Source organism: Mustela putorius, unplaced genomic scaffold, assembly GCF_011764305.1.
Source record: "Mustela putorius furo isolate JIRA1106 unplaced genomic scaffold, ASM1176430v1.1 tig00000788_pilon_pilon_pilon, whole genome shotgun sequence".
NCBI lineage: Eukaryota > Metazoa > Chordata > Mammalia > Carnivora > Mustelidae > Mustela > Mustela putorius.
The window spans coordinates 9341835-9360916 of NW_025421481.1; the positions used below are offsets into that span (position 1 = coordinate 9341835).

At 41.1% G+C, this 19082-nt stretch overlaps 1 protein-coding gene across 2 annotated transcripts in view; it reads left to right on the forward strand.

Annotated features, from left to right (window-relative positions):
• The window catches only part of CCDC38 (coiled-coil domain containing 38), a 47947-nt gene that overhangs the window by 3855 nt on the left and 25010 nt on the right, over positions 1 to 19082 (forward strand). For both annotated transcript variants that reach the window (XM_004748501.3, XM_004748502.3), the window contains exons 2-8: positions 2753 to 2806; positions 6418 to 6518; positions 8300 to 8465; positions 13254 to 13318; positions 15020 to 15183; positions 15295 to 15375; positions 18005 to 18165. In XM_004748501.3, coding sequence (XP_004748558.1) covers positions 2767 to 2806; positions 6418 to 6518; positions 8300 to 8465; positions 13254 to 13318; positions 15020 to 15183; positions 15295 to 15375; positions 18005 to 18165 — 778 coding nt within the window. In that variant the 5' untranslated portion in view covers positions 2753 to 2766. The remainder of the gene's footprint in view (positions 1 to 2752; positions 2807 to 6417; positions 6519 to 8299; positions 8466 to 13253; positions 13319 to 15019; positions 15184 to 15294; positions 15376 to 18004; positions 18166 to 19082) is intronic.

The following is a 19082-nucleotide window of genomic DNA, read 5'->3' on the forward strand; positions in this document are numbered from 1 at the left end:
CTTTTTCATCTGCCAGAAGTTGGATTTGAACGTACGTTTCATATTTTTAACATATATTTTTGGTGTGAATTGGCATTTGCTATGCAATCCAATGACATTCCCCCCCTATTTTAGTACAGAGACTTTGTTTAGTCACGCTACTTTGATTTTACACAACTAAGACATTCACTGGCTTTGACTTTCTTTTCCTGGTTGGCCCATTATATTGGTTTAGTTCAGAGACCTTTACAATCCCTTCTAGAAATAGCTGCCTCTTTTCTTCTCCCCTGGGTTCTTCACCAACCCTTCATTCATCAATAGGGAGATAAAAATGTATGAAAGTACATATTTATGTATAACAACTTCTAGAGACTACAGGTTCCATTCACATGTTTTATGAATTCCTGAAAAGATAGAGTCAGAGCAGATACCTGCTATTAGCAGTTGGCTTCGAGGAACAACAACCTCTGGTTTTTCTAGGAGGGGAAAAGTGCCAGAACCCAGGGATGAAGATTTTGTTCCAGGTAGGCTTAAGACAAAGTGAACATAAGTGGAGCTGGATTGGGGAATGAATTTAGATAGATAGGAGAATTGAAAGAGGAAATGTATGTCAAAGAACCGAGCAGAATCTTAGGGATTTGGATGAGTGCAGAGCACATAAATATACAAAAAACTACAAGTCTTTACTATTGGCCACCCAAATTCCAAATACATCAACCCAGCAGACTGTTGTCAAGTTTTCACTGACCCTTCTTTTCCACTGTCAGAATGAACCCAACGCCTATGGAAAAAAATCTTTAGTAATCTGAAAAAGTATAACATCAATGACATAGGTGTTGTGTTAATCTTTTCTCTTTTATAAGCTTCAGCATAATTTCTTCCCTCTTTTCCATTTTTGTTTTTATAATCACTGGAAGGAAAATCACATTCTCCTTGGTAAATATTAGCACAAAATTGCTCCCACTTACTGAGTGGGAGGCGCCCTGCCTGCTGGTTTATACACATGACGTCATTGAAACCTCATGAAAGCTTGAAGAGGGGAAATTATATTCCCATTTGATGGATTAGGAACTGAGGCTCAGAGCTGCTGAGTAATTGAAACGTAGGCCCCACGAAGAAAGTGTGTTTTTCTGTCTTTTGCTGTTGTTGCTGTCATTTTTAAATTGCCCTGTTTGGGGCACACAGAACAGTGTCTAGCACATAGGAGGTACTCAATAAATATTTTTTGAATGTTAAATGATCTTGCTCACTATCTGTGAATACCCTCTGTAAATATCAAATCTATAAATATCAAACCATCTGTAAATATCAAGCTGGCTTCTCCATTCCAAAGTGGGCATCTTTAATCATCTGCTAGAAATGCCTCCGGGAGTCTCTTCAATGTGGCTCTTTGAGAGACCTGAGGCATAAATTTAAATGGGCAGCTTGAAACGGGATGTTTGTCCCATTGTTCTTGTGAGGACACACCTTTTTATATAAACTTCTGAATATCCTTTTTTCCTCCCCTGTGAAAGGATCATTGCTACTTTTTTCATTGTAAACATTACACAAGCTCATTGAGAAATAATAATATTACAAAGTGTAAAAAGTCAAGACAAGGATCAGGGAGAAGCAAGGGAAATGTGTACCTTTGGTGCAAAACCTAAGGGGAGGGCAAACACGAACAAAATTTTAGTTCACTATTTTTAAAAATAAAAATGAATGCAAAAATTCCACGAAGAACAAAATATCAAAAATGTACATAAAGATGAGATCCATGGGCCGGAACGAACGTGTGGCAAGGGAGGCGCTCACTCTTGGGATCATGGGGCGCACAGTCAGATCCCATCTGTATTAAAATCCTAATATTTTGTTCACCGTGGGCTTTTCCCCCTGGAATTCTTTAAAAAATTGCATTAACATGTTATTTATTTTGATAACTAAGTTTTGAGGGGTCACTTCCTTATATTTGGTACCTAACCCTAATCCCAAACCCAATAGAATATGAGGAGAGGTTGCTCCAAATGGAAGACCACACTCCCCCAACTGATGTTCGGAGAACTATTTTTCAAACATCTGATTTGGCAGATGTTCTTTTATCCACACCACTCACGCCCTTTGGAAATATTTTGTTTTTCCATATTTTTAAAAAAGATTTTATTTATTTATTTGACAGAGAGAGATCACAAGTAGGCATAGAGGCAGGCAGAGAGAGAAGGGGAAGCAGGCTCTCCGCAGAGCAGAGAGCCCGATGTGGGGCTCCATCCCAGGACCCTGGGATCATGACCTGAGCCAAAGGCAGAGGTTTAACCCACTGAGCCACCCAGGCGCTCCTTGTTTTTCACTTTTAATAGATAGTTAACAGAGGGACTAGTGACCAGAGCATTGTTTTTGAGGGACCACAGGACAATCCGAGTTATGGGTATCCCAGAGTTATTTAATCAACTCCCTGTTTATTAAATAACGTGTCAACAAACATTATTGTACATACTTACTTTGCCCACTTACCTGATTTCTTCTTGGGGTACGTTCCCAGACTTGGAATTGCTGGACCAAAGAGTCTGTGCTTTTAAAAGCAATGAAGGCTGTTTGGAATCACTGGTCGTTGAACTCAGCCCCTTTCCGCAAGGTTTACAGAATTTATTATTTTTTTAAGTTTTTATTTCAATTCCAGTTAGCATGAAGCATTATATTCGTTTCAGGTGTACAATTTAGTGACTCGACACTTGCGTACATCACCTGCTGCTCAGTTTTACGGAGTTTATTTTTAATGCATTTCCTTTTCTTTGGACAGGGCCAGGAGACAAAATGTCATCAACTTTTTTGCCGGTATCACGGGCTCCTGAAGGTAAAGAGGAAATCTGTCAATGAGTTCTTGCTTTGTGCCTGGTATGGTCAGTCTCCATGGTGGATTGGGAACATAGCAAAAGGAGAACGGCACACAACAAGCATCACACGTGGCCTTTCTATGTCAGGAGTTTATAAATGGCTTACTGAGAAGAGAGATTTCTCTTCCAATTTTAATCTGCAAAGAAAAAATCTTCACATTGGAGAGGCGTTAAATGGTCATATTTGGCTAGATTGGTAGGGAATTTCATGATATAAAACAATTAACTCAATTATTTGTCATAATAAAAGACATGAATAACCACATTTTATCAAAATCTGTCCTCTCCTTTCCTTTTCCAACCTTTCTCTCCTCCTCCTGCTTCTTTAAAAGTATGCAAGGAATTCATATTTATCGGTATAGAAGGATAGCTTCTTTGTCACTGACAGGTTTGACAAAGCTTTGAACATTGGATAACACCGAGAGTGTGTTACAGGGGACAGGCGTTCCATAGGCACTTTCCGTGGGCTCAGGGAAAGTCACACCATAGATTCTTCCTCAGAGACTCTGGAAGGAACCAAGCCCACACCTTCTTCTTAGACTTCTGGCCTTCAGGACTGGGAGAGAATCCGTGCCTGCTGTTTTAAGCCGCTCCGTTTGTAGTAACTTGTTGTGGTGGCCCCAGTTCCATGTGACTAGGAAGTCATTCAGGTGGAGAGAAGGACTGGCTAACAGCCAGTGCTTAGAGTGAGTTTATAATTCTGGAAACTTGTTAGAGTGGGTTGAAAGTGGTCCCTCCAAAATGTTAGCTCTCCGTGTCTTCAACCCTGTGATGTGACCTTATTTGGCAAAAGGGTCTTTCAAATGTAATTGAGGTAAGGATCTCAAGACGAGATCATCCTGGACTTAAGGTGGGTCCTAAATCCTAAATGACAAGTGTCTTTGTGAGAAAAAGAAGTCCCTGTGCACACGGAGGCAAAGATTGGAGTTACCCGGCCAATGCATGCCTGAAGCCACCAAAAACTGGAAGAGATGAGGAAGGATTCTCCCACAGAGCCTTTGGAGGGAGCACAGTCCTGCTGACACCTTGATGAGGGATGCCTGAGCTCCAGGACTGTGAGAGAAACTCTCTTGTCTTAAGCTGCCAAGTTTGTGGCCATTTATTATGGCAGCCATAGGAAACTAATATACTTGGTGTTTGGAGTTTTACTTTTTTTCCATTTCTTTATAACCAAAAGGAACTTGGGTTTGGAGTTGGAGGGGAAAAAAATATCTTGTCAATCCAGGACACTGAAACCTGGTCGGACAGAATTTAAATTCAGGCATTCAAGATTTTAAGCCACCTAGGGTGGGGTGGACAGTAAGTTTGCGAGGTTTTTCTTGGGAGGAGAGAGGGTTGGTTGAGAGAAATGTCCAGCCTACCAATGGTTCGCCCTTTGGAGGACATCAGCGGTCCCTTCCTGGGATGTCAGGCCTAGCTCTGGCCTGAGAGTATAGGGTACAGGTCATGAACTCTGGCAATGCCACTCAAGCCCAAGAACCTTTGGGTCCTTGACTTCTGTTGCCACCTGGGCCTCAGCCTGTTGGCTATGCCCTTCCATACTCCTGCTGTCTCCAAGCCCAGCTGCCTGAACCCCTCTGACCTGTCTGCTCATGTATTATAAGGCCTAAGATTTCATGTATTGTCTTGACCTCTTTGATGTGGCCCTATATGGCAGGTGGTGTCCTCCTCCCTGAGCTGTGAGTGTAAGTGACTAATAAACCTCTATCTATCTCATCAGTCCAGTGTGGAGTGTCGTATGTTCAATCATCTCATACTATTTGGGGCAGGAGATCCCTCCTTTACCAACAAGGTGAATCAGAAGCTCAAAGCTTCCACCTCTGCAATTTTCTTTCTTCCTAACCCATTACCCACAGAAAAACGTGCCTGGGGTTTCTATCCCAGACATTCCCACTTTCCCAACTGAATCCCTGGCAAACAGCTCATGCTCAGACAGCCTTTAAGCTCCAGCCAGTAACTCCCGGCCCTGTTGTTTCTTTCAGCCACTTAGAGAGGAGGGGCACTTTCAAGATACTCTGGTATTTGGGAGGTGAAAGTGGTGCAGGGGCTGGGGCAGGAAGGGGGGTGCGTTTTCAGTTGTCCCTTACTCTTCTCTGACTTAAGGTGTCAGTTCTAAGCTCCAGAATTCCTACTTTTGGCTCTTGGTATCTGAAGCTAAAATTTTTAGCCCCAAGCATTAAAAAGCCAGAAAGAAAGAAAAAGAGAGAGACCTTTTATCATTTCAGATTTTTTTTTTTTAGGATTTTATTTATTTATTTGACAGATCACAAGTAGGCAGAGAGCAGGCAGAGAGAGAGCAGGAAGCAGGCTCCCTGCTGAGCAGAGAACCCAATGCGGGGCTCGATCCCAGGACCCTGGGATCATGACCCAAGCCGAAGGCAGAGGCCTTAACCCACCGAACGACCCAGGCTCCCCATCGGATTTTATGAATAAAAACAAAAAGTTCATTCAGAAATTCAGTTGACTTCTCCCTCCCTCCCTTCCTCTCCCTTTTCCTCACCAGCCCCTTTATGGCCAGGCTTCTTTTTTTATTAAGTATTTAAGTCCATGCTTTGTACTCACAGATACATGCCACCATCACCACAGTCGATTTTAGAACATATTTATCATCTCAGAAAGAAACCATGTGCCCCTTAGCCCCTAACGCCCATCCAGCCCTCAGCAACCACTAATCTACATTTTGGCTCCATGGTTGTGCCTATTCTTGACATTTCATGGTATATAATGGAATCTTATAATGCAGGGACTTCATGTGGCTTCTTTTACTTAATATAGTGTTTCCAAGTTTCATCAGTCTTAGAGTATGTATCCTTCTTACGGCTGACTAATAGTCCATTGTATGGATATACCACATTTTGTTTACCCATTCATCGGTTGATAGATATTTGGGTTGTTTCTATCTTTTGACTATTCTGTATAATACTGCTATAAATATTCATGCACAAGTTTTCATGTGGACATACGTTTTCATTTCTAGGAGTGGAAGGGATGGGTCACATAGCAACTATATATTCAACTTTTTGAGGCTGTTTTCCAAAGCAGCTGCACTATTTTCCCTTCCCATTAGAATGTTAAGATTCCAATTCCTCCACACCCTTGCCCATACTTGTCACTATCTTTGATTTTTTTTTTTTTTTTTTTGGAAGACTCTCTAGTCTGGACCGAGGATGTCCCTAAGGGTAGTGACTGTGTCTATTGCTGCCAAAATGGCAGTGTAAGGGTAATAGTACATATATTTGTAGTAACCAGAAGAAGCAAAATCTTAATGCCTCAAGATAACATCCCACTATCCTGTAATTGGCCCCCTTCTCTATTTACACAACAAATATAGACTCATTCCCCGAAGTACTAAGCACTGTGCCAAGGGAAACAGACAGATTAGCTGTGACTTCTGCCCTTAAAATCCAGGCCCTGAATCTCTACCTCAGTTGGAGAGGCAAGGGCTGCCTGTGCCCTCCACCTCAGAGACCTACCCGTCCACCTGCTCCTTCTGGTGGAAGCCTTTTCCTTCTGGTCAACAGAACAGGGACGACAGATGTTTTTCTTTTCCTTTTTTTTTTTTTTTTTACAGATAAAGGAAAAGATGAACCAGTCAAAAAGGACAAGCCATATAGGATCTTTTTCAAAGATCTCTTTCTTTTCAAAGAAAATGAAATGGCAGCAAGGAGAAAGGTAAAGTTTTATTAAAAGCCTCCTCCAAATTAATGTTAGAAATTTGTCTTCTTATCCTTCACTTTTACGAACTCTGCTGGGTGAAGACAAGGGGTCAGGTGTGGATGTGTGGGTCACCCGCTATGCTGGGGCATAAGCACGCACAACAGGAAGAGCATCCAGCCCATGGGAAGGACCCAATGATCATTGCCTCCTGGAGGAAGACAGACACACTCTGACCAACACATATGACACTTCATTGCCCATATTTTTTTTTTTTTAAGATTTTATTTATTTATTTACTTACTTGTCAGAGAGAGCGAGCGAGCACAGGCAGACAGAGCGGCAGAGAGGCAGGAGAAGTAGGCTCCCTGCCAAGCAAGGAGCCCGATGTGGGACTTGATCCCAGGATGCTGAGATCATGACCTGAGCCGAAGGCAGCTGCTTAACCAACTGAGCCACCCAGGCGTCCCCATTGTCCATATTTTTCCCCACATTTTCTCATTCCTGAAATTGGGATCCAACTTCTATAGGTGGGACGCCATGCACAACAGGATCTGCATCTGCAGTGCATCTGCATCCAATGATATCTTAGAGCTGATACATTACAGTAATAGAGCAAAGGACATGGACATGTAGAGAAAGGAGTGAGCATCTTTGTTGGAGAGGATGGTGGTGGTGGTGTGTATGTGTGTCTGTGGTTGTCTCTGTGACAAGCAAATAAATAAATGCACAAAGACATCACTGAAGAGATAGCAAGAGCTGAATTGTTAAGAATAAGTTAAAATCTGCCAGGCAGATACAGATAGAGAATGCATATGTGTGTATTAGGGAAGAGGGCAGGGAAGGAAGAAGGAACAAAAGTGGAGGAGGGAGTCATTTTAGAATTAGTTGGTATGAAGCTAAATTAGAGATGAGGCTACCAAAGCTGTGTTTTGCAGTTAATCTCACTACTTATATCATTATACCATTTAATACAAGAGGTTTGCTGTCCTTATTCCTAGAGATAAAGAATGATTATAGGATTTTTTTTTTTTAAATCCCATTTGGAATGAAGAAGTTATCTTGAAATGCTCAATAACAGATTCATCTGTAAGGTGAAGGATTTATGCTTGTGTTGTATAGTTTTATTGAAAGTGTCCAAAATTAAATTGAGCAAAGATCCATGAACTTCAAAGTCTGGTTTATTTATGTGTACTTGGGAGGTCCTTTTCCTCTCAAGTTTTCAATTCAATTCCACAACCAGTCCTTTCAAATCAGTGGAATTTCCAAGTTCCTGCAATTGGGCAAGACAAGGATTAAAAAATAAAAATGAAAATAGGGGCGCCTATGGTGGCTCAGTGGGTTAAAGCCTCTGCCTTCGGCCCAGGCCATGATCCCAGGGTCTTGGGATCGAGCCCCACATGGGCTCTCTGCTCACTGTTCAGCAGGGAGCCTGCTTCCTCCTCTCTCTCTGCCTGCCTCTCTGCCTGCTTGTGATCTCTGTCTGTCAAATAAATAAATAAAATCTTTAAAAAAACATGAAAATGAAAATAAAGCCAAAACCCTTCCCAGGCTCATATTTATGATGTACATGTTTAGTAAATGTTGAATGTCTTTATATTTGTGCTCAGCTTCATAAGAGAAAGAATTGTAAACTCCTTCAGAGATAAGAACTCAAAGTTGCTTGCTTAAAATATCAGTAATGAGAAATGTACCAGTAATGAGAAAAGACTTACTGTAAATGATAGTTTTATATCTGATCATTATTTTTAAAGACAACATTATTTTGGCATATTAGAAATTCTTTTCAACTTGGGCAGGAAAAATTTATAAACCGCAGCATGAAAGTCTACCAGAAGTCTACATTTTCATCTCGAATGAAGAGTCGTTCACACCTGGGCCAAGTAGCTTTCTACTCTGACACAGATGGTGGCTCATTCGAAAAATTTGGGCTAGATCCCTCTCTTATTCTAAGATTAACAGAAGGTAAGTCTAGATTACTGTTTAAGAATATTGTTTTGAGTATTTACTGTTAATGTCAGGTTTAGGGGCTTTCTGGAGGTTAAAAAGAAAAGTATGCTGTCTCATACTCTGGTTGGGGGGGGATGTGAATGGAAACTGAGAGTTGGGACAAAATCTATTTTAAATAAGAAAACATATTTCTAAGAAATACACTGTTACTCATTTTCATGGCTCTAAGGAAGAAAGTCATTGCTAAAATGATACAGTATTAAAGGTTATAGCTACAGCCATTTAAACCCATTTCTAAATGTAGAAATATATAGAAACTTTCTAAAGTGAAGTGTTGATTTTCTGCACCATACAGCTCATATATCCAGAATCAGGAAGCTAATAGAATTAAATAGGTTTTCCTGTTGTTGCAAAAATACAACCTGTTTTAATGGCACTTGAGGGCAACAAGGTAAAATATTACAGGATATTAATTATTGCTCTATGAAAAGGAACAATATGGTAATCAAAATTTCATTGACTTTTCTTACTTATCAGATCAAGAAGTGCTTACAAATGAGATAGAAAGCAGTTTAAGTGTGGTTGAAGTGATGAATGATAGGATGATGGGGTCATAAAATCTTCCCCCAGGATGAGTCTTAACTAAATTTTTAAATTAAAATTAAAAAGTAAGGAACAAAGGAAGGGAGGCAAAGAGGAAGAAAGATACATCGAGTGCCCAGGATTTGCTGTGGTAACTTAAAAATTTGGTAACTCTGCCAAACCGTGATTCAAAAAGAAAAAAATCTTCAGAGAGCAACAAAAAAGAAACACTTGGGAAAGAACTTTGGAGTCAATAATTAGCGTAGAAGAGGGGAGCCATGTTAACTTTTTTAGATCTTGGAGGTGCGTATTCTGCACTATAGTTGTACAAAGAAGTGCAAAAATGTCAGGCAACATGGCGGTATCAGTGACTATACCGTGTTTAGGGTAAAGCTAGCTTCAGTCTTGTGTCTCATAGCTCATCTCTGTAGAATGGTGAACCCTAAGTTATCAAGAGCACTTAAAATTATACGTGACATGCTTTTGAGTTCTACACAAAGTGGCGACCTTCAAAAATCCATGCCACAGTACCACTTCTGAGAGAACAAGCAAATATGACTTTGCAGATGACCCTATTCAACACCAGGCTGGTTGACAGAGGGGTTACTGGTCTCTTAACAGTAAATGAAATACACTAGACTCTTAAAAGGAAATGGTAAAATTGTTTGGTATTATCCAACACCATCTGAGCTCTGTCAGCAATGGAAATCAGGTTGTCAGTTTCTGCTGATTACACAGATAAGGACATTTGGACATTTTCACTGAAAATAAAGAAATTCCCCTCAGACTTTCTAATCATGATTTGATTTGGTGAAGCGCCCATTTACCAACATCACGTTTCCTGCCTGAATTCTGATTAAAAACAAGCCTATGTGGTATAAAACGAGCAAGTGACCCTTACTTTGGGAGCCCAGTTATTTTATTCTTGTGTATGTGGTAGTAGCCAACTGCTAGATCACCTCAAAGAAATTACGCAGGCAGCTGTCACAGACAGATAGTTGAGCTTCGTCTTAGAAGTGCTATCTCCCCCTCCAGGGAGCCGGAAGCCTGACTGTGGTTTTACTCCAAGGGGCGACACCACTGGATCACATCCCCAGTGAGTGGTGAGATACTCTGGTGTTGAAGGACACTAGTGCTTGGAAGATGGTTTTATCATACATGGTCTCCTTGTTTCAAAAACCTTTCTGGATAGCTAGAAGAGCCAAAGTGGAAAACCCACTATAACCAGTCTATTTACCAGAATAAAGATCACATCAGAATCTTTCAGAATTACCAGAATAAAGATCACAGAAAGAATAAAATCACATCAACTCAGCCTAAAGTAGCCTAAAATGGTAAGCATGACTCTAATATTTAGTAAATGGACAGTATAGGATCTTTAAAATTGAAATGTATTCCAATTCATGTGACCCATCATAAGTGATTGAACGAAAGCGACAGTAAGCACTTTCATGCTTCTTTTCTACTAAAAATATTCTTTAGGTAAATTGAACCTGAATCTGATCAAATAAACATGGGCGATTGAGCATATGTTAAATAATACCATGAGGATGCAATCTGCCAGATCCGTTATACAGGAAATTTTACAGGGAAATTGGTCTGGTTTTCATTTTGGTTTTGTTTTTTAAAAGAGGGAAAGAGGGGGTGGGAGAGGGGCAGGGGATTGGAGAGAGAGAATGTTAAGCAGACTCCATGCCTCCAAGGAGCCCAACGTAGGGCTCGATCTCATGACCCAGAGGTCATGACCTGAGCCAAAATCAAGTGAAGCGCTTAAGTGACTGAACAACCCATGCGCCCTTGCTCTGTTTCCTTAAACCAGTAAATGGCATGGAGAAAAGGTCGTGTGTGGGTGGAAGTGGGTAGGGATGGCAGTTATAGATAGAAAGTTGACTTTAGGGGCTATACCAACCAAATTGATTTGTGTTTAGATCTTAATTTTTTTAATTCTAAAAAATTATTTTTGAGACCACTGGGAAAATTTGAACCCAGACTAGGTATAAGATGATACTACGGAATTGTTCATTTTGGGGGGGATTATAGCTATATTATGGCTATGTTTTAAAGCTTTTTTATCTGATGGAGTTACATACTAAAGTATTTATGGATTAAATGATAATGGTGGCTTGGATTTGCTTTAAAATATTCCAGTGAGGGGGGAATGAGGGATAGCAATAGATGAAACAAGAGAGATAAGATGCTGATTGTGTTGAAGTAGGTGATAGGTACAGGGCAGTTCATTTTATGAATGTTGAGGATTTTTTTTTTAAGATTATATTTATTATTTGACAGAGAAAGAGCACAAGCAGGGGGAACAGGAGAGGGAGAAAGAAGCTCCCCACTGAGCAGGGAGCCCGATGCAGGGCTGGATCCCAGGACCCTGGAATCATGACTCGAGCTGAAGGGAGGAGACACTTAATGACTGAGCAAATCAGGCGCCCCGAATGTTGAGGACTTCTATAATAAAAAGGTTTTATGTATTAAAAAGAAAACCATTATAGCTAGGTGCTTATTATCTTCACATGTTACTTTATCTAATCCTCAACAAAATGCTGTTAGATGTTTCTCTTCTCCTCCTCTGATGAAATGGCTCAGTGGGATTGAATCACTAATTAAAGGTCACTAGGTAGATGCGAAATTCAAACCAATACTTGTCCGACTCCAAGGCTTATTGTCACCCATAATTACAGAACTATTTTTTATGATTAAAATAATCATTATATTGCTACTATTGATCTGGAAAAATTAAGTGATTACTCATTGCAATTGTATTTTTAATAATAGCTAACAATTGTTAAGAAGTTATGTGTTGGGGTGTCTGGGTGGCTCAGTCAGTTAAGCTTCTACTCTTGACACACTGGATGTGGGACCTGCTAAAGATTCTCTCTCCCTCTCCTCCTGCCCCTCCCAGCTCATGGGCTCTCTCTCATTCTCTCTTTGTCTAAGAAAAAGAAGTTATTATGTTTTATAAAATGTTGCTTCACTTCCTTCTTCACATAATACCACTATGAGGTAGAGGTAATAGTAATCACCCACTTGGACTAATTTTTGCTGTGGTCATAAACCATTCCTCAATTTCAGTGGCTTGCAACAACATAAGTTTATTTGTCATTCACCTTTTGACGTTGGTGCTTTTCACTGGGCCCTGCACTGAAGGAACAGCCCCTGACTGGTATGTTGCTGGAGTTACAGCAGAGGGAGGAAAAGGGAACCAGTGGTGGTTCTTAAAACTTCTGCCTGGAAGCCATCCAGGTCACTGCCACTGGCGTTCCATGAGCCAAATCAAGTCAGTGGTCAAGCCCAACACCAGTGAGGGGAGGGGGAGATGATCTTCTTCCGCAGAGGGGCAGGAAATAGTTTGGAACAATAATACAATCTACCACAGTTAGGATCCTCATTTTTACAGACAAAGAAACTGAGGCTTGGAGAGGGTTGAGTAATTTACTCAGGTCCTCATAGCTGCTAAGAGGCGGGGGCAGAATACGACCCAACGGGACTCTGGGCTTCCCAGGGCAGTACGGGCTCACTGGTTATTCAGGAAACATTATTTTATTTCTACTTTTATCTATGTTTTAATCAGGAGACTTTGTTCTATACCAAATTCTGTTTGTTTTTCATGAAGTGAACATTGTTGAAATGCAGCCTATATGTAATTTTTCCAGAATGAAGAAACCTTAAAAGGAAACTTAGTCTTTTTTATTATTAGATAGTAAAGCTAGTTGTCATCTTTTTCCTTCCTGCCGTAAATTTGGTTTGTGATCCCCACACATGTTTTGCCAAAGGACTTTGGTTTGATATCCTGATTGGTCAAAACACCAAGATTTAAAACAGCTCCGTCTCCTTCAGCACGGGCTTCGGAGTCATATGCCCCTTCTGCCACGTGTTAGCTTTGTTATCTTGGGCAAGTGTCTTGACATCTCTGAGCTCACATACAGGATGGCTTCAGAAATATCTACCTCACTGGGGTTATTGTTAGGATTAAATAAAATGATTTATTTAAAATGTCTAATAAAGTTCTTGGAATATGATGGACACAAAATAAATGATAGTTACTATTAGGAAATTAGTTTTTTAGTGATTAGAAAAAAACTTTATTTGAAGGGATAGTAGTTTTTTAAGTCAGATACATACCATATACAGTAATTTAATTATATAGCTTTTATATTATAGGCACTCTTGAGGGATAATGAACTAAACCTAGGTCTATTTCAATTTTCTTTGAAGGTGCGGACACAAAAAGGACTATTCATGAATTTATTAATGACCAGAGAGACAGGTTTCTGCTGGAGGTAGTAAAAATAATTTTTTTTTCTCCCAGTAGTCAAACAGAGGACTTCTGGCAGAGCATTGCCAAATTTTCACCTCAACAGCTTCTTTTTTTCATTACATGCTCCAGATTTATTGCACCTCTGATCCTTTCCTAAAACAACTTCAGTTGGGCTTTTTTCCTCAACCTTCCACCAAAACTGCTTTTGTGAAGGTTCTCAGTGACCTTCCCATTGCCAAGCTCAAATTGTCACCTCACAGTCTTGCTTTTCCTTCCTTTTCCTTCCCAGCAGCAGTTAGATCATTCGGTCCCTTCCTCTTTCTTGAAATGTCTTCTTCGGCTGGTTTCCAGGACCCACAATCTCTTGGTTCTTCCTCGTCACTGGCTGCTCACATCTTCACGGTTTTCTTTTCTTGTTCCTCCTCTCCTGGATCTCCAAATGTTGGACCACCCCCAGACTCACCCCTCATCCTATGCTCTATCAACCCTCCTCCAGGCCCATGGCTTTAAATTCTACTTCCCTGTTAACAACTTCCAAACTTACTTCTCTACCCGATGTTCTTCCCTGAACTCCAGACTCACAAAGGCAACTGTAGTTCTTAACATCTCTGGTTAGACGCCCAGGAGGCACCTTGGACTTCCCATTTCCAAAATTTTGCCCCTCCTATACTCTTCCCTACCCCGGCAAATCTGCATCTCATGGAGTGCCCTATCGTAGTGAGCAGCAGTTTCATTTTTCCGGTTGTTTAGGCCCAAAACACTGGAGTCATCCTCAACTCTCCTACCTACAACCCACATCCAAATATGCTTTCAAATGTATTTTTTCCCAATATACCCCACACTACTTTTCATGACCTCCCCTGCTGCCACTGTTACCGATATCACTTGCATGAATTATTGTTACAACTTCTGAGCACTGGTCTGCCTCCACTTTTCTCCCTACAGTCTGTTCTCCACATGCGTCCCACCTCTACTGAAGACCTGCTGACTTTGTCTGGCCCCTGACTCCCCAGTTGTTATTTCTTTAAAATGATCTCATTTACATATTTTAAATTCATTTATATTATAATGTATAGGATTTTATTTATAATTTCTTTTTCATGCATGACATTAAAAACCATAGTGAATTCTTATATTCTGTAATAAAAAAAATAAATGCTAGATATCAAAGTTGTATTGGGGGATTTACACAGAGTTCTTGGAGGCTGGTTAAAGACCCCTACCCTTGGGCAGCTTGGCAGAATGTGTCATAGGCATAGCAGGGTGAAAACCTCATTGTTCTGGGCTGCTTCCTAATAGAAGAGGCTTTGTGACTACAGACCACCCAATTTCCCAATGGCCAGAAATATTGGAGGGCTACTGTGGATCATACCAGGTAGACCTCCTCTTTGGAGGGATACATAGTTGTTACTGTTGTTGTTGTTTTAATTTTTATTTTTTAGGCTACAGCCTGAGGGGATATGCAGCTCCTTTTGATTTTGGGGAACCATATTGAGCCTCTTCATAAAAGTGAAAAAGAAGAATGAGTCTCCCTTTTAACGGTCCCCAAATAAATTCCTTCGTAAAATAAAGGCTATGGTCTCAAGACTTGGCATGCTATTATTTCTAATACAAGTGATCGCTTTGCAAGTTACTTTCCCCTTTATTAGCAGACTGATGAAATGTACTAGCAATGAGCTGGAAATGTGGCATAATGTTGCACTTCTGTTTTCCATATTCCTAGTATGCCCTGTCAACCAAAAGAAATACAATTAAAAAGTTTGAAAAACACATGGTGGCAAAGGAACGGCAACTCACAAGAGCCGAAAAAAAGCTCCAAGAAGACGCAATGGCCTTTGAAGAGTTCCTTCGAGAAAATGACCAGCGATCTGTAGATGCTCTTAAAATGTTCGTTTTTGTTACTTGGGCCAAATTGCCTTTTCCCCTCCCTCTTTCTTTTTAGTTTCTCAGAATACAACACAACACAAAACAAACTAACTAATGCCTGTTACTTTTCAGTGCAGCACAGGAAACTATTAACAAACTCCAAATGACAGCAGAGCTCAAGAAAGCCAGTATGGAGGTACAGGCCGTGAAAAGGTGAGCCCTGGGCACCATCTTTTCCTTCTCAAATGTCCCAGCCCCATGGAAACTTCCCTGTGCCCAGCAAGACATTCATGGGAATATTCCTTATCAGCTGATGATTTTCTACATATAACCTTATTTTTAAACAAGTAATCTGTCTCTTTTAAATAAGGACCATCTGTCTCTGCCTGGATATCAGAGCATAGTGACCTCTGGCCGAAAAGTTTCTGTGACTTGTCAGTGTAGAAGCCTAGAAACTGGTTGAAAAGAAGCAAGCCAATGTTAAGAGTGTACCACAAATTATTTTCTAAGTGCCCTCTTTCATTCATCTGAAGGTGTATTTTTTTTTTTTTTTTTTAAAGATTTTATTTATTTATTTGACAGACAGAGATCATAAGTAGGCAGAGAGACAGGCAGAGAGGTGGAGGCAGGCTTCCTGCTGAGCAGAGAGCCCGATGCGGGGCTCGATCCCAGGACCCTGGGATCATGACCTGAGCTGAAGGCAGAGGCTTAACCCACTGAGCCACCCAGGCGCCCCTGAAGGCATATTTCTTTCCACATTTTTAACATCTCTAAAATTGGGATTCATTTTTACAACCATCTCTCAACTATAATTGGCAAGATTTTTTATAGTTTTACTTAGTTGAACCTAGAATTGATATTAAAAGCCAGAATCTATAATGACATATTTACAGGAAGGAGAGTTGGGATAAATTTATACCACCCACCACTTCCCCCCCACCCCAAGCCTGGATGTTTTCTTCCGTAGTCAAGGGTATCTCACTTGGTCTAATTTTAAATATCTAAAGAAGCTTCCTTCTATCATCATTCTTGGACAGTAGTTTCATGACCCAGGAGACACTACTCTTGGTGTCAAGTCATACTATAACTTCTTTTGTTTTCTTTTTATCTTTTTTGAGGATTTGATACTTACCCTTCCTCTAAAACCAAGTCCTAGAGTTTTTGGAGAAGAGGACAGCAGCTTGTCTAAAATATAGCAAATGAACCGGATGGTAGTTTCTTTGAAACCAGTTGATATTAACAGAATGTGTGTTTTCAAACACATCCTGGCTCCGGAGCCTCTTCTATTTTAGAAGCCTAAAGTTGAAGTTATTCCAAGGTGGAGCATTCCCTTCCGCCTTCACTCTGTCGGGTAATTAGAAGATTCTGTTCTATTTGTGGAGCCAGAGTAGCAGCCGCTGTGCCTGCACGGAGTCCTGTGTTTATGCACAATGGCTACCCAGCGAACAGCCCTGCTGAAAAGAGCTGGCTTAGTGTGTATGTGCATCATCATCCTAGAAAGGTGCAAAAGGTTATGAAAAACAAGCTGGGGACAGCACAAAGGATGCAGGCGCCTGCTATTTATTTCCTTTTTCTCTCTGTGGCCTGGAGATGGCCCGGGAAGGTTGTCCACTGCAGGTAGGGATGGGCATCTGTTTACAAAGGGGAAGGAATCTTGTTCTGAAGCTTTTGCCTGAAAGCTGTGCAATGCTAGCCATTTCAACCCTGTTCTTGCAGCGCCTCTGGGAGGATTTCCAACTAAAAACAAAGTGGCAGTAGCATGAGGGGCCCCCAAGATCTTGGAGCGTGATGCATAAGCCAGCTGCTTGCTGCCTCTTGAATCTTGCTCCCATCAGGGAGGAAGGAGGCACCGCCTGCAAGAAGTAGTGGGGCTGACGCTGCTGGGGTAGGGGACACTGCTGAGGATGTTGAAGAGGGCATGATTGAGGACACTGGGAAGAAAATGGGTGGAGCTCTCTTTCATGAGGGCCCTGGTGGCTATTTTAAACATTCCTTCAAGGTCCACTTTGTAGCACGATTATGGGAAAGCAGTGTAAGGCTGGGGAGAGCGTTCAGTCCAAGTCCCTGGGTAGCGGAGGCGAGAGCTTGGGCCTCTGAGTCAGCCGCAGGCGCATCTGAGTGCTGGCTCTGCCTTTACTAGACAGATGACTCTGCAAGTCGTTCATTTCTTCTTCCAAAAGGTGGGAATGGTACCGATTGTAAAGTGCTGTACAGAGAAGGCGATGGTATCCGTCACGCTCCTGCGTATTGCCCACTCCATAGTAGGAGCTCGCTCGTGTTAGTTTTCTTTTTCTTCTCACATAAGTCCCATCGTCTGCTGCCTACTAATTTCTTCCTATGCCTAAAATTTAATACGAGATTTCCCTCAGAAATAAGAGTAAAATTGCATCAGTCTATTCCTTGTGTGTATATCCTGGGCATGTTTTATTCAGTAGCACTCTTATGGGTTCTTTTCTCATCTTATCTTCTTCTTTTTTTTTTTTTTTAAGATTTTATTTATTTACCTGACAGAGATCACAAGTAGGCAGAGAGGCAGGCAGAGAGAGAAAGAGGAAGAAGCAGGCACCCTGCTGAGCAGAGAGACCGATGCTGGGCTCGACCCCAGGACCCTGAGATCATGACCTGAGCCGAAGGCAGAGGTTTAAGCCACTGAGCCCCCCAGGCGCCCCTCATCTTATATTCTTGACACCCATATTTTTATGACCCTACTTACAATTTTTGTTATATAAATTATTATTCAAATACATAATCAAGGGAACAAATTTGGTGAAACCTTTCTTTTTTTAAATGAACGTGCTTTCACATGAATATTTCTAATGATATCTTCATTTCTTTTGAGTAGTGAAATAGCAAAAACAGAATTCCTCCTTAGAGAGTACATGAAATATGGATTTTTTCTGCTGAAATTGTCTCCAAAACACTGGCAAATCCAACAAGCGCTGAAAAGGGCGCAGAGGAGAAAGAGTAGAGAGAGCATGAATGTCAGTCTTCCGGTACTAACAAGTGAGTCACATGTTCTTAATTTCAATTAAGTAAATATCCCTAATTTTCAGATGTTTCAGTATTTATTTGAGTAATTTATTAAACAGTCAGAATTTGTTTTAAGCAGAACCTGAACAAGAATTCCCACTATCTCTGATATATTTTTTTTAACATTTTATTTATTTATTTATTTATCTAAAGAGCAAGTGTGTGCTAGTGGGGAGAGGGGCAGAGGGAGAGAATCCCAAGTAGGCTCCTCACTGACCATGGAGCCCAACGTGGGGCTCCATCTCAGGACCCTGACTGAGACCATGACCGGAGCCGAAATCAAGAGTCAGTTGCTCACACACTGAGCAACCTAGATGCCCTGGTGTTACTAATCTTTTAAAGTACTATATAATATGTTATCACAGAGTCTCAGAAATTAACACCCCATGGTACTTGTATTAGGAAGTCAGCTCAATGGACCAAAATAGATCTATTATAGGTAAGAATCGAATAAGTGAACAGAATACAAATCAAAGCAACACTGGGGTGACATGGACCAGACTTCTCCTCCTGCTTAAAAAAAATGTGAAAAATATATGAAGGTTTCAGGCATCAGGCATCAAGGAGAGAAGCAGAGATATCCTTGAGAGAGGAGAGACAAATGAGATAAGCCAAATGATGGTCTCAGCATAGTGCCTGGGGAGCATTTCCAGGATGTAGCAGAGGAAGGAGGAGCCCAGCAGTCCCCATGAATTGCAGAGACGGAGCTAAGGATATATATAGGGGCTGGAGTTCCCAGAGCAGAGTCCTGGAGAGGAGAGAGCTACACAGAGAGTTCTCTCCGGAGTCTTCAGCTGAGGGCTGATCCTGAGACTCCTGGGTAAGAGCATTTACCCCACAGAAGCGAGTAAACGACAAACCAGGGAGAACTCTTCCAGAGAGCTGATGGT